The following is a 16,753-nucleotide window of genomic DNA, read 5'->3' on the forward strand; positions in this document are numbered from 1 at the left end:
TAAGCTTATTCCTTCAAGGCTCAGTAAATTATAACTAAGAATTCTAATGGTGTGTGCACACTTGTACAATGTGCATGAGATTTTGACTATATAGTCAAAATCTCATCTGGCCGATTCTGGGTCACATGTAGTAGTAGTAGTACGTTTATTTATATCACATGCAGTGATCTGAATTCAGCCCCTGCCCGGATGGTCAGGGTTTGCACGTGCGCATTTCTGAGCATGTGCAAACCCCGACTGTAATGTCCACGCAGTGGAGGAATGCGAGGGGTTGAGTCTTCGTTACACATAACCTTGCATAGTTGTGATGGGAACCTGCTTGGGAGGGGGTGGGGTGAGTGCTTACTCAGCGGGGCAACATCCGGTAAGCTGCGATCTTTGCCAACCAGAATCAGGCCCTTATTTCCACTTGATATTTAAATTTCTTCTTACTGAATAACTTGCATAATGAGAAAAATATTTGTGTTTTTATTCTTTTTAACTTACCGGCACAAGGCTTTCTGAGTTGAATAGCTTAATTCACACGTCCCATGCACACAATATCCAATGTAGTTTTCTGAGCATGGCATGTAATTACCCATGTAGTCATCTTCTCTCTGGTCACTGGAATCTAACACAAACGAAACAAGCAAATATAAAACTGCACATATATCATGGGCACAAAAAAAGTGACTGCATTACATGTTAAATGTTGTTTACTCAGGGCATAAAGCAAAGTGGATGAACTTCTGGTGGAGCATACACTGTAATGCCTGCACACTCTTCAGGATCGGATCTACAGTATGCAGAATCATTGCCTGCATCTCCTCTTACAGCACAACTGACATATTTGGGCTTTAACAGGGTGCTCTCTTCTACCTAGCTCAGACGTCACTGATGATGATGATGATGATGGCTAGTACCAAACTAATAGGGAGTGGGCACAGTTCACAGTTCTCAGGATACGGGCAAATTACATTATGTTACTCTTCACCATGAGGCCTTGGTGAAAATTAGCATATATGCTGTTGTAGAGTATTTTTGCTCAACTGTTCCAGAAGCATTTTGTGGCCATTATGCTAAATGAAATTCCATCCTTAATCAAACATTTATAAAACCTTGGCAAGTGAATAAGTGAAAGGCCAGTCAGATTTAATTATCACCAGGACTCTCCATGATGAATGTCCAGTGATTAATAATTAGGTATAGAAAATAAGTGTGGGAGATGAGAAATAGGTAAACATAGTGAAGGGGTCTGGAAGAATACAATAAGTGCCAGAAGTGGGGATTAAAGAAGAATGAAATGATAACTCCATCCAAAACTATAATCATGATGCACAAGCAACTTCTGCTGATTACAATGATAGCCGCATGTCTATATTCTGTGTGTGATTGCGGCCGTTTCAACATTACTGTGTTCACCAGTAAATAAGTGTAGAGTAGTACTGTATTTCGTATTCAGATAAAGCTAAAGGGGTGGTAGCCAGTGTATAGCCAGTGTATAGCCCAACACTTTATAGTAGAACATTATGTGATTTAAAAAAAACAAAAAACATTAAATTATTCAAATAATATTACTATTTTGGGCTCATTTACCGGGTCACAAGCATGTAACTGATGTGCCTGACATATAACCTCTCCACCAATTCCTGCACTCTGTGTCCTAATCTCTTATTCCTCTTATACCCCATTTACACCAAGGAATAACCCAGGTTGGACCCAGGTCGGACCCAGGTCAGCGTTGGTGTAAAAGGCGCCAACCCAGGTCCAGTAACACTGGTCTCCTACCCAGGTCCTGACCAGGGTTAAACACTGGTTGGACCTGGGTCATAGGCGGTGTAAATGATCCCAACCCAGGTTGGGACATCCAGGTAGTGCTGAAAGGATACCAGAAGTGCTGGATGCCTTTCCACAGTGCGCTGCAGTGGCAAAAGACAGCAGCCAGGAAGGATATGAGCAGTGCACACAGAATTCATAATTGGATGCAGTATCATTTATATATATATATATATATATTTTTTTTTTTTGGGGGGGGGGGGGAGGCTGGGGGGAGGCTGGGGGGAGCACATGGGAGATTCGGTCTGCTGCTGCAGGGGAAGGGGCATGGGGGAGCACATGGGAGATACTGCACTTTTATACCGCGATTTGTGCTTGAGCACTGAATAAAACTTTTTGAAAAATATTTTACAAAGTAACCAAACCAACATTTTTCAATGCTAATTTGTCAGGTCTTTTAATTTTTATTTAAAATATTTGAGAAGGTTGGATGGCAGTTTATTGGTCCTGAAATGGACATTTTTAATGTCATCCATAGGGAAAAGCAGGGCTGACCCAGGTTCAGTGTAAACGGTGCAGACCTGGGTCCGACCTGGGTCACAGTGCTGTGTAAATGGGGTATGAAGCTGTGTCCAACCCTGGAAACTCCCATGTTTAAAGACCAGGGTCCGACCAGGGATTTTGGTGTAAAAGGGGTATTATTCTCCTAATCTCCCCTCTGGTGACCTATCCAGCTTTCCAGCATTTTATTTGTGTATTTCTCTATCTTCAACCCCTCCCATACCCTCTCCTGATGGTTTGGGTGGGGTGGGGCCGCTAAAGAGAAAGGGAGCTTCATATGCTGACAGCCAGGGCTCCGGAGAATATGAAGTAAGTATGCAGCCTTATTTATATATCTTGTCTGCTGTAAGAGAGAAAAGGCCAGATGTGTGAGAGTGATAAACAGCCAGCCAGTCTGCTCCTATTTGCCATGCTACAGGCTGAGTTTGAAAAATGAGCTGATCCACTTTCCACTTTATCACATTTTGAAGCTTGATACATCTGGACCTTTTTACCCCATACACATGCCAATATTAAGGCATTTTCTAAGCAACTTTGCTTAGTTTGGCAAAGTCGCTTAGAAAATGCCCTGACATCAGTGTGTGTTTGTGTGTAGGGCTATAGGACAGCAATGCGTATCCCCGCATGCCGTTGTCGCTGGCTGAGATTGATGGTCAGTGACCATCAATGTTGCTGGTCACCAGTGTTCTCCACTGGAGAACACTGTCACTGTCAGCTTGCTCAACATGCAGCGCTGACAGCTTGCGCTGTATGTGGGCTGTCAGCTCTGTGTGCTGAGCAACAACATTGCAGCATAGCTAGGAAGCCTTCCACACATCGCTGTGTGTGTAGGGCCCATTAGAGTTATTACAAAAGAACAGCTTAGAAGAGAGGCTGTGTGGGGTCAGAGAGCCAATGAGAGTTATTGGTGGAGAAAGAGGGCAGAACCTCCCTGCAGCAAATGTGTCTCCATACACCCAAAGTGAAATCTCACCAAATAGCCACAGACTTTAGCCATGCCAGCGCTATACTAATCTTAAGCACTATGATAACACATGACTATATTGAATGGTGTCATCTTGAAAATATATCTCCAAGATAGATAAAGAATATCATAACTAACACAGTTGCCCAGTGCTGTAAAATTTGCCTCATTCTTCTATACATGCTTAATACATTATTTTAAATGAATTAAAATGACAGTCACACGCCCAGGCGGGGGGGTTGTTCTGAGAACATAGAACCCCCCCTGCCCGCCGATCTATCGGACCAGCTGTCCGATATTATAACAGCCTCAGTGAGTGCCTCCAAGTACAGGAGACAGGCTGCCGCTGGGCTGACCAACACTAGAGAAGGGGTAGCCAACTCCAATTCTCCAGAGCTATCAACAGTTATCATTTTCCAGGTCTCATTACAGAATCACAAGTTACCATAAGTAATTATATCTACCTGTGGATCTTTTGTAATTTGGCAGTAAGTAAAGAGTGCACCTGTGCACCTGCTAGGTGGTCTGGAAAACATATACTGTTGGTAGCTCTCGAGGAGTGGAGTTAGATACCCCTACACTAGATGGAGCTAGCTGCTGAGGCAGCATGCAGCTTCTCAAAGGCAGTGCTCGGTGTGACTGTGCTGTGGGGGAGAGCTGGCCAGGGGAGGCAGGCAGTGAGTGGGGCTGTCTGCTGCAGATAAACAGGTACACTATTATATGTTTGAGAGAGCTGGTGCCGGTGGCTGGGGGAGGGGAGGGTCATTCTGTGTGTACATGTTGTGTTGTGTGCATCTATGCTATGTATGCGTCTGTATGTACCTGCTGTGTGTATTTTTGCTATGTGTGAATACACTGTATTTATCTATGCTACTGTATGTGTGTGTCAGTGTGTACATGCTGTGTGCATCCATGCCATGTGTGTGTGTGTATTTTTGATGTATGTATCTTTGCTATATGTGTGTGTACATGCTGTGTGTATGTATACTATGTGTGTTTGTGACTGCAGTATGTATGTATGCTGTGTTTTTGTGTCTGCAGTGTGCATGTATGCTATGTGTGTATGTACGTAGGTATGCATACCTTCCAACTTTTAAAATCAGTGGGGTTGGGACCTGCATTTCCCACTGGCAGTGCTGTGTATTGCTCCCACTGACACACACCTACACTGGCATGTACTGTATTGTAGATAGAGCAAGCAGAAAGCAGTTCTTGTATTATGTACAGACATAAGTGGTAGTAACTTTGGTGCACAAGTGAACTCTGCTCCAGGGGCTTCTGATACACGGTGAAGGAACAGTATCATAAACATAGGCGTGCGCACATTGAGTGTTAAGGGTGCACAGGCATCCCCTAATGCTGTGCCCCCACCCCACACTTTTTGCTGCTAGTAATACCAGCAATACCTTTTACCAAAGACTTTTGCTTTTTAGACCTGTATTCCATTAAAACAAGCGCCCATCAATCAATTATGTGTCACCCAAATATGATTTTGACTTTATTTGCATGTACTGTTACACAGAGTAATTAGAAGATTAAAACTGAAATAGGCAGGTGATTATGGTGTGGCTGAGAGACGTTTTACAGTATATTGTAGTGAGTACACGCCTGATTGGTGGTATTAGACAGACCCAATGGCGGTGTTAGACCTGCCCAATAGGTGGTGCTAGACACACCGCTTTGACAGTGCACCCCCTAATAAAATGTGCTGCGCACTCCTATGATCATAAAGAAGTAACTAAGGCAACGCTAAGCTTAAGGTAAAAACCCTCCCCAATGCAACCTTCCACATTACTCTGAAATGTCTGCACTTGTGTACCCTGTGTCCTAGTATGTGCAGTGCAATACATGCTTTGTAAGCTCTGCATCTGATCAAATCAAATCAGAGCAATCTGGATGCAACTCTAATTTTTAATAGGGAAGGTAGTCATGTGACATAACACATATGCAGAATTTAATAAGAAAAACAGTCGTGTTCTTCGTTTTAATGTGTCCTCTTTCATTCTTAAGTTGTAAATGAGATTTCTTTATCAGGTAGTGACATTAAGGGCAATGGCACTAACACAAACAGAATGTGTTGAGATTGTTTTGATATCTGGAGAAAGAAACACATGTATATTTCAATTTAGTGTGAACAAGAAAAGCCCACACTGTTTCAAGTCTCAAACTTCATATTCAATAGTTTTGTGGATTTGTTTTAGAACAATTGTGGATTTTCACATTTTTTTATGAAAAATGTAAACTGGAGTGTTGAATTCTAAGCTCAATAACAAGAACTTTATCCACATCTTTGACAATAGCGATCATGCAGCATAAGTAGTGATTATTGTGCACAGCTCAGTGCTTTTAGTATTCATCTAATAGTTCTGTTCAGTTTTTCAGAACATGGCTTGTCCAAATATATTTTCAGTGGTAATTGCTACCTAGTGACAGCCAGAGATATGTATTTTGTGTACAGGTCTAAAGACATCTTTTGAACAATAAAATGAACATGAATCCTAAAGAACTAAGAAAATTGTGTTGTGGGTGTTGTCGGTATGTGATACTATTATTACAGATGGCTCTTGCTGAAATCTATTGTCTTATACTGTATCTCACCTCAAATAGCCTCATATCCTGTTCAGGGTACATTATGTATATACTCACAATTGCAATAATCGAGGAAGAAATTGAAAACATAACTCACACATTGATAGCTCAACAATAGTCTCTTTTAAGATACAAGACATCGCATAGTTTACCTTTCACCTCTGGGCGGTACTGTAATCCATCATCTTTCTTGCCAACCACACTGGTGTCATCTGTTGCTGTAGAAAAATGGGAGAGAGCCACAGTTAAGTGCTGGCTACAGTAATGAGCCTGTTCACACACTAGCAAGCCAATCACCATGTTAAATGCCTGGCAATGTACTTATATAGTGTACATCTCACTCTCTCCTACCTTGTATTTGTTACCACAAATCTATGTATTTATGTAGCTGCAACACCAGTGTGTGAATTCTGACTGAAAACACCAAAGAAATCATGTATATTTCTGCACTGCAAACATTGCATTTGTATATTTACAATAAAGCTTGAAAAATAAGACAAACCAAGAAAATAATGGCTAAATTTAGCTGTTAGATTGCAGTCTTATACCCCTTTTACACCACCGCAAAAACCCAGATCAGCGGCCGGTCAGCGGTGATGTAAATAGGTCAACCCGTATCCATTTACACAGGACTTCTACCCAGGTCCTGTAAACGGGTACGCTGGGTCATCCGACCCGGCTTCTGTTTACATCAATGGGGGAAGCCCAACCTCTGGACCGCAGGGGCGCACACAGCCTCTGCTGCTGTCTGCTGTACTCTGAAGACAGCAGTGGAGGCAGGGAGGAGGTGAATGGATGAGTGTGTGCAGCATCCATTCACCTTGCGGATGGGGGCTGTCCAACAGCTTACCTTGGTGCTGGGCTTGCCCCCAGCACAGCGGTTCGGGGCCCAGCGATCCTGGCGCTTGGAGATGATGTCATCTCCAAGTGCCCGCTCAGGAACCGCCTCCGCCGGGAGTAAAGCACCAGTGTAAAAGCTAACAAACGCCGGGTCGCACCCGAGTTGTAGCTGGGTCCAAAAACCCAGATCTTCCTCAAGTGAATATGACTTTGTATTTTTTCGTATCTTTATGAATTGTACCCGAAATAAAATATTACATTTTGAGTGTAGTTATATAATACAAATTTGATTCTGTACCTGTACAGCTCCCCAGGTGTTTCACATCGATCTGCTCTTGCTTGAGACATGATGCCTCTCGTACCATACATGGATTGGAATAGGAGCTTCCATCAGAGGCGCAGACTGGGTTGAAATTATGGCCACTGCAGTCTATATTACACACACACCTGTTGGGCATAAATAAATACTAATGTAATGGAAAGTCTCCTGTAATGCATAAATAACAATTCTAACAAGTAAAAAACTTTTATATTGGATGAATATGAATTTAATGCTGTAACTTCAGTTAAGTAGTCCCTGGAGCAATATCTGTATGGTCAGTCTCTAATCTATGTGAACATATTCCCCTGTTTACCAGTCTCATATAATAGGAAGAAAAAAAATGCAAAGTAAGAATACCTGTACTTTATATGTATTCATTAACAAAATGCAAAGTGAATGAACAGAAGAGAAGCTTACATCAAATGGAGAATTGGTGTGACCAGTGTTATTTCTGCCAATAGTATAATACCGGGCGCTGTCTTTGGTGGCTGAACTAAGCAGCTAGTCAAGGGAACAGTCATTTCCCAGGTAAGACAAAACAATATTCAGAGCTAAGAAGTAGCATTACATATTATAGATCGATCAATTGGAGTAACGATTAGAAGTTGGTTTATAATTACATATATATCGTTAATATAACAAATATATAACACCCATATAATGGAGGACAATGACGAGCAAACAATAATGTCATGCATGTTCTTATTTATCTGACCGGACCATACCAGTGCTGCTGGCAATGATATCTGACTCCTGAAAATTGCAACTCAGTCTAAAGTTGTGCGAAATGGAAAAGCAATCAAAGGAGGTCCCAATCTGGTCCAAGCAGAGTTCAAAATAAGACCTCTTGTAGGGGCCAGGGTGCTCAGTCTATTGCTTGGACTACTAAGATGCAATTTTCAGGAGACAGATATTAATGCCAGTCCCACTGGGATGGTCTGATCAGATAAATAGGAATACGCAGCATATTCTTGTTTGCACATCACTCTTCTCCATGATATGGGCATTTTATCTTTTTTTTTTATATAATAAATGCTTTTAGTCAAAGCTTCAAATCATGACAAGGTAACAGAAGTAATACACGTTGAGTATCCCTTATCCATATATCTGTTATCCAAATTATTCCGATAACCATACATTCCAGAAAGTGAAAACATTTTTTTTTCTAAAAGCCCACTGGGGATATCTCTAACAGCACTACTGAGGACATCTGTAACTGGCACTACTGAGGATATATATAACTGGCACTACTGAGGACATCTGTAACAGCACTACTGAGGACATCTGTAACAGCACTACTGAGGACATCTGTAACTGGCAGTACTGGGGACATCTGTAACAGCACTACTGAGGACTTCTGTAACTGGCACTACTGAGGATATATGTAACTGGCACTACTGAGGACATCTGTAACCGCACTACTGAGGACATCTGTAACAGCACTACTGAGGACATCTGTAACAGCACTACTGAGGACATCTGTAACAGCACTACTGAGGACTTCTGTAACTGGCAGTACTGGGGACATCTGTAACAGCACTACTGAGAGCATCTGTAACTGGCACTACTGAGGACATCTGTAACTGGCACTACTGAGGACATCTGTAACTGGCACTACTGAGGACATGATATGTAATTGGCACTAAATATGTGCAAGAAAATGTTTGTTTGGCATTCAAATTCAGTACCTGAGATAGGACACAAACTTTGTTTCATGTTTTATGCACAAATAAAATATATTTGTGTGTATTTGATGTGTTTGTACAACATAAATGATGATACATCATTGAAATATAAAAATATAAAAATATTCTGAAATACGGAATAATCCGCTATCCAAAACTCTTCTGGTCCCGAGCATTTTGGATAAATGATACTCAACCTATATATGCATCCCATAGAGAAACATATGTACTGTAAATTGTCAGTCAATAAACACAATTCAGATGATACTTCTTAGCTTTTGATTTCAGTGTAACCACCTTCTTTGCCTTCTAAAAAGCATCAAACATTTGCATTGTATTTTTTTCAGTGTGTATATATATATATATATATATATATATATATGTAGTTGTAGCTGGCCGGCACTCCTGGGCTTACAATGAGATAATGCTTGGTGCCCCCGGCAAATTACCTGCAAGGTTATCAGGTTCTATGTAGGTTGGTGGGTAGCGGCGGCACTCTCAGACTCCATAAAAGAGACAAATGATGCCAAAGGGTTGCTTTTCAACGTTTCAGTGCCCGTGCACTTTTATCAAGAACGGCAGAATATATATATATATATATATATATATATATATATATATATGCAGATGCCTACAATCCCACTTTTTGTAGAAAATGGGTAGAAAATGGGTAGGCATCTTGAAGAGATGCAGTCTAGACCTTAGTGTTCTAGTTATAGAAGAAGCAGGGAGTGGGTTGGAAAGTATAAGAGATAAGTTGAAACAAACGGAGCCTGCTCTAGAACAGTAGCAATGCAAGACAATAGTCAAATATGGAATTAATTAGTTTCAAACACGCCAAATTTGCCACAGTGAAAGAAGATTACGAAAATAATAAAGTATATAAGTGGATCATGGGTGGTAAACAAGGATCACACAGACCCTATAATGCCAGACCAAAACACTGGCATCGTGATTTCCATCAGTGACAGCGAATTTGCATGCAATGACCTTGATTTTGTTCCCACAAGTACAGCGATCTCTTTAGGATGGTCTAAAGATATTCCAGGTTCTCAGGTACAAAGGGAAGAGGCAAACCACCCACCCCCTGGCCAAAATACCCACCCAAAACCCCATCAAGGAATCACTAGTGTAGATTCTTTCGTCTAGGATACTTAGCAACAACGAACTGAGCGTATTAGAAAAAGGTTTACCTTTTGTACCCACAAATGAATTCAAAGTGTTAAGATGGGTTATAGATCTTAATAAATTATCCTGTAAACTACACCAGTCGACTTCCCCTGAAGAAACCACAGCCATGGATCAAAGGTTTTTAAAAGCCTTTGGCAAATCAACGTTTGTTCCCCAATCTCACAATTCCTCTATAAACACTTCACAAGATTACTTGATTCGGCTACCAAATATTCTAAAGCTGCGATGAGCACCTATCACAATCTGTCACTCACAGAATGGCTAGCGTTACAATCCCTAGGATCATACAGGGATATCATCATCCGTCCTGCAGACAAAGGAGGCAGAATTGTAAGACAGGAAGAAGTTTGAGGTAAGAGTGCGCTAGAATCAGCTGCCTTGTGGGGTGACAATGATAGAGTGGTAACCCTAATAACCACAAAAAGACATATGTAGACAGGAAAGATTATCAAAGTCTCCTCCACTGGCGCTGAAAGTTACGTCCCTGTAAATAAAGGGGCGGTCCTCTTCTCCAGAAACTAGGGAAGATTTTATGGGTAGAATACCGTACGCCCCTTTTGGGGTCAAAGGGGGTCCTCTTCTCCGTTTATAGGAAGCTCCAAATAACAGGGTCCACCTGGAAGGCTACCACGTAAAGGGGAGATGTTCGTAACCCTTGTCAGCCTCAGTAGATAGTCGTGGAAACCCAAAATGAAAGATAGTTGGGGGTATGGTGTAAAATCATTTATTATGTATGCAAATATAAACAAATAAAAACAAAAGTGGAGCCACTTGGCATAGTACCGTGTATGGTGGAGAACTAGGATAACATCAAAGTTCTCAAAGAAGGCTTAAAATGAGCGGGGTAAATCCCGGGATGGTCACAGGTCCACGCTCAGGTCCAAGTGCCAAACAGCAGTGCCAAGGGGGTCCACCGTCCTATATGTAGGAAGTCCAAGTGTGTTTCCTTGGACTTCCTACATATAGGACGGTGGACCCCCTTGGCACTGCTGTTTGGCACTTGGACCTGAGCGTGGACCTGTGACCATCCCGGGATTTACCCCGCTCATTTTAAGCCTTCTTTGAGAACTTTGATGTTATCCTAGTTCTCCACCATACACGGTACTATGCCAAGTGGCTCCACTTTTGTTTTTATTTGTTTATATTTGCATACATAATAAATGATTTTACACCATACCCCCAACTATCTTTCATTTTGGGTTTCCACGACTATCTACTGAGGCTGACAAGGGTTACGAACATCTCCCCTTTACGTGGTAGCCTTCCAGGTGGACCCTGTTATTTGGAGCTTCCTATAAACGGAGAAGAGGACCCCCTTTGACCCCAAAAGGGGCGTACGGTATTCTACCCATAAAATCTTCCCTAGTTTCTGGAGAAGAGGACCGCCCCTTTATTTACAGGGACGTAACTTTCAGCGCCAGTGGAGGAGACTTTGATAATCTTTCCTGTCTACAAAGGAGGCAGAATTGTTGTGTTGAATCTGGATCATTTCAGAGATGAAGCTCTAACTCAATTGGGAGATGTCAAAACATACAGTATAGTGAATAAGGGTCCGTCTAGCGAATAAAAGAAGGAACTGGACGATGTCTTGGGTATAACCGAGAAACTTTCCTACAAGATGAAAAAAGCACATTAACAATAGTTTCCAGTAGCCTTAAAAAAAAAATTCTCACTGTTCCAAAAGTACACAAGAACATCCATAAACCTCTGGGAAAGCCTGTAATTTTTGGCAGAAATCTGTTATATCAACCAGTGTAATGTCTATTAGACAACATGCTACAACTACTTTTTTTTTTACAAACAGGAGAAATTTATCAAGGACACCACAAGTTTTCTTAAGTTAGTCCATCAACCAGGCTCCATTCCAAGGCTCCATTCCCAAGGAAACATTATTATGTACAAAGGACAAATGTACTCTCTATACCAGCATCTGATTTCATATACGACTTTGAAGTATACTGAGGTATAAGTGTATTTTTCAAATTGTACCCTATTACATTTGCAATTTTAATGTTTTCTATGAGAAAACATCTGGATGCGATTTTGAATGTGCGGTTTTTAGGTCACAACAAAAGGTGCAATTTTTACTGGAAATTGCACACTACTACATGTGAAATTTTGGATAAATGTCTATGATCCAAAAAATTGTATGGTCTTAAAGTTTGCATCCTATTACATCTCTCCCATGATCTGTATAGAAATTCCTATGGGCGTTTAGGTGCTAATATGATACCTTTCCCAAAAGCAGTATAGTATGTAATACACTTTTAATAAATTCTACATCAATACTACTATAGTCATTTATCCACATAATATTTAACCTCCCAATATTATGAAATGCAGAATCGAGAGACAAGCTAGGGCCATCACTGCATCATAGAGGCTGTGGACATTGCACTATTGTGTGTGCTTAGCACCTACCCTCTCGGATTGGCCAGGAGATCTCCGAAATTTATGTCCGCCCCCCCCCCCGGATGGCTGGGCAAGTATTACGCTTACCTCCTGGCAGCAGAGTAAAATACTGGTAAAGGCTGGCCTGCGAAGAGGGGGCGCAGCTAAAATCACGTAATTTTGTGTATTTTTAGTCCTGCCCTGGCTTGATAACATCACAGTTGGTCAATGTGAATCGATAAACTTGAGACCACAAACCCAGCAGCTGCAGCACTAAAAAGCATTTGTGTGTGTGTGTGTGTGTGTAGGGTGGGATATGGAGGAGATAACAATTATTACCCTGACACATCCCCATGCACCTCCCATATGCTCTTATTTAAGAAATATTTATGTTGGGTTTTCAAATAATCACAATATATATAAAAATATTATAACACTGCTGACGAGCGTTGTACAGGAAATAGAACTGGAGTTACGTGGAGAACTTTGACTTGAATAACTGGCCAAATGACAGTACATAGCAGATATGAAAGGAACATTGGAGTCTCATAACAAGATAAATATATCCAAGAGTCAGGCAAGGTGCCTAGGTCAGGAACTGTAATCACTACTGAAATTGAGGGAGGGGATAGTGACAGCAAAAAATAGGGAAACAAGGTGTGGGAGCAACAAGATCTAAGTTTATATATATATACTTTTAACTAAAAGTAAAATAAATAAATAAATATTACAATAGTACAGAAGTGGGAATGCATCATATTGAGGATAAGATCTTCTTGTAAAGTATATAAAGTTTTAGATTAAGGAGCTGCATGATTGCAAGTCAGTGTGTTCAAGTGCATTCATTTCTTGTGTCAGAGAGAGTATTCCATTACGATTAAAAAATTTCTTTCCTTTTTTTCTATATCCGGGAAGTTTCCGATAAACATTGATTATTAAGGTTTAGTAACTTGTGCCAACATATTTGAATCCCCTGGGGAAACATGTCCACGCTGTGCTGGGGAGATTACCTCCTGGAGATAATCTGATTGTAATCCTTTCAGAACTGTATCACAATGGATGGTTAGATCGCTGATAGCACTCAGCTCTGGGACATCTGATTGCCATGAGCGTAATATATTTAGCCATGATTTTGTGTTATGGTCAGGTAGTAGTTTAAAGTATAAAAGTCTTATGCAACAGGGAAAAAAAGGGAAGGGATCTAAAAAGAGAACATATAAAATCTATGGAAAAAGAAGAACATGAACTGGGATCTAGAGAGTGGGGCTTCAAGATACATAAAGAATTGTTGCTTGGGTAAATGGGAGGTGTTTTGGAGATCAGGGAATTTGTGCAAATCACCCCCTTAATCACTTTGGAGGTGTTGGATAGAGCTTTATCTCTCCAGCAGATAAATGTAACATTTGAAAGAGATGGGAGAAATGCTGGGTTACCCCAAACAGGGATGCAAGGAGAGCTAAGATGATTTCATGGATCAATATTTATCGCTAAAAAAAAAATGTCTGGAAATAAATTTACTGTAGTTGCCTCTATACAACTAAAGTTATATAATTAGAATTGCAAAGGGTGTTCTGTCTCCATAGAGGATGTGTGATGGAACTGTGAGCCGTGCACAACTGTACTGCAGTGTAAATAAGTATCTTTTGTGCCATTCACGATAATGACGGGTATCCAAGAGTACGGATAGAGGCAGTCCAGCTGCAGAGATGGAACTACTACAGGTCTACATTTTCATTATGTGGAAAATATGCTATCCAGCAGGTTAAGGTCATTCGTTAATTGTCATTTACCTCTGCTCATTGCGCATACAGTACACAGTATTAGAGCTTCCTTTTAAGGACATCGTTGTCCATATAATCTACTTCATGGTCCTAACCTTACTAAGCAAACACAACTCTGCAAAGCCATTACTGTAGGAAAACATTGAGCTAACAGGACACTGCGGGAGCTTTCAGCAATCACAGTCACTCTCAAAGTCTTGTTAGAAGTAAGTGGGACAGCACAATCTGTGTCTTTGCTATTTACTTTAAAATGCTTTTGTTGTTAGTGGTTGTAAGGAGACATGCTGCCTTGAAAACTCTCCCGCAGTGTAGAATGTCACTAGCCTACATCTTGTGACTTTCTCCAATTGCTACAGAAAACTTCTGGCTACTGATAAACAAATGTATTTCTTTTCCAACCTCTCGGGCTTCTCGCCCCTAATTCCTCATAACTTCCACAACCCAACACCAATCTCTCTGATAACCACCACTGCCCAAGATGTCTTTGTACTTTAAGGAGAAGATACATGAAATGTTATATTCTTCCCATTGTCCCCTCTCCTTCACCGTGTGGCGCTTTCTGTTTATATGACTTGACACATAATAAAAAACAAAAAAACAAGTTCCTACAGATGCGTGGTTCTTCATCTAGCATCTGTAGGTAGTGAGTCACGGAACACAGGGTGCACGCAAGCTGACAGCTGCCATGCGAAATGGTCAGCAATGATGATCCCCCCCCCCCCAAAAAAAAGTCAGACTGTTATTTTGGAAGTCCCGGACCCCAAAATTTCTTATGACAGCCCTTGGTAGAGTGATAGGTTTCTATGAGCAACTTCTCCAAGGGTTCATTTCTCCACTCAGTTTATATGTAACTGTAAAGGTGCCCATACACTAGTAAGATTTATCTTCAGATCTGGCTGGCTGGAACAAAAACATGGTTATGGATGAGTGACAGTTTGTCAGTTTTCCGGCATTTCCAAGCAAATGGTCAACTGTCATTTGCTCTGATCCATAACCATGTTTTTGTTCCAACCAGCCAGATCTGAAGATAAATCTGCGTGTGTATGCCACCTTTAATATTCTGTCAGCTCTTGTTTTACCTGTGCACGGACAATGAGAATGATGACTTGCTTATTATGTTTCCATGGAAAAATGAATGAATCAGTAAGTGTGGTACCCAGATACCTAGGGATGGCTATGTTTTACTGCTCACAAAAGGGAAACAAACTAGTGAGCTGCAGTTTGGCTGTTGTCAATAGCAATGTTTACATAATGTGCTGACTGCCACAACGTGCTACTGTAGCTCAAACAGGGAACATTAATAAAACTGGCAGATATGAACAAAGCTAAGAAACTAACAACAGAAGATACAACTGCGAGAAGTGTGCTCTGATTCTACAGCAATTTGTTCACATGGGCAATAAATGTATTTTTTACCAGTTTCTTATATAGCGCACACATATTCTGCAGTGCTTTACAGAGAATATTAGAACATTTGCATCAGTCCCTGCCAAGAAGAGCTTACACTCTATATGTACCACATGTACACGCACACACATTCATTTTAGGGTTCATTTCGTTGGGAGCCAGTTAACCTTACAGTATATTTTTGGATTGTGGGAGGAAACCGGAGTACCGGGAGGAAACCCACGCAAGCACAGAGAGAATATACAAGCTCCGCATATGGATACAAATGTTATTATTTTATCATTGGGGGCAGTTGTTTTAATGTTATGCTACCTAAAACCGAAGTATTGTATTTTAGTTGAAATAATATTAGAATACTAACAATTTACATGTGACATAAAACAGGAAAAAGAAAAGGACTGAAAGAAATGAGTGGTAATGGTTAGTTTTGTACCGGGTAAACTGACAAGTACTGTAGGAAATAAATTCTACGTGAGTCACTCTACACCCTATTTAATCTATGTGACGTATCAATTGATCCAAGAGAGGAAGTAGAAAAAAGGAGTCTTGTAGGGCACTCGTCTACCTAAGAAAAAATATACGCTGAAATAGCTATTGCTGAAATAGAACTTTTATTACTGCATCTAAAAACCAATTTGTAACATCTCTTGCATGCAGTTTCAGTGAAAATACAGATGTATAATTAAAACACATATTTGAACGAGAATACAGATGTATGTTTATCGTGTATGAATACCTTACTCGATCATATGCGAATTGGTATGAATAAACTAAAACAGGAACAATGTCATTTATATGTAGGGGATATCTATCTACCTGTCTACAATATGAGCTTTGATAACATTGCACATACATAAAAAAATACACAGGTGTAAAATGCTCTTAAGTGTGAATTCAATCAGCCAGGTAGATTACTGAGAACTAAATGATCCCCTAGGTCAATGCAATTAGCCCCAAATCCAGCAGCAGATCAAACCCCCCCCCCCCCCCTCCCAAAAAAACCCTCCCCCAAAAAAACATCAACCTGTAAATACATTAATGGGAGTTAACAAGGTGATAGGGTCAGACGTTAAAGCCCAAGGCTGCCTCCTGTTTTACCAGAGGTAATTTACTGTGGGTTATTCAATCTACCCTTATTCTTCATAAAGTAATTTTTTTTTAATTCTTCATATTTTTTATCACTATCTATCTATCTATCTATCTATCTATCTATCTATCTATCTATCTATCTCTATCTATCTCTCTATCTATCCACATAAATACATAC

At 40.6% G+C, this 16,753-nt stretch overlaps 1 protein-coding gene across 1 annotated transcript in view; it reads right to left on the minus strand.

Annotated features, from left to right (window-relative positions):
- TMEFF1 (transmembrane protein with EGF like and two follistatin like domains 1) overlaps nucleotides 1-16,753 on the minus strand; it is a 209,251-nt gene that overhangs the window by 11,633 nt on the left and 180,865 nt on the right. The window contains exons 6-8 of the mRNA XM_083188421.1: nucleotides 7,008-7,156; nucleotides 6,022-6,087; nucleotides 487-610 (exon numbers count right to left, since the gene is read on the minus strand). Coding sequence (XP_083044547.1) covers nucleotides 487-610; nucleotides 6,022-6,087; nucleotides 7,008-7,156 — 339 coding nt within the window. The remainder of the gene's footprint in view (nucleotides 1-486; nucleotides 611-6,021; nucleotides 6,088-7,007; nucleotides 7,157-16,753) is intronic.

This window comes from Crinia signifera, chromosome 5 (assembly GCF_055691185.1).
Source record: "Crinia signifera chromosome 5, ASM5569118v1, whole genome shotgun sequence".
Lineage (NCBI taxonomy): Eukaryota > Metazoa > Chordata > Amphibia > Anura > Myobatrachidae > Crinia > Crinia signifera.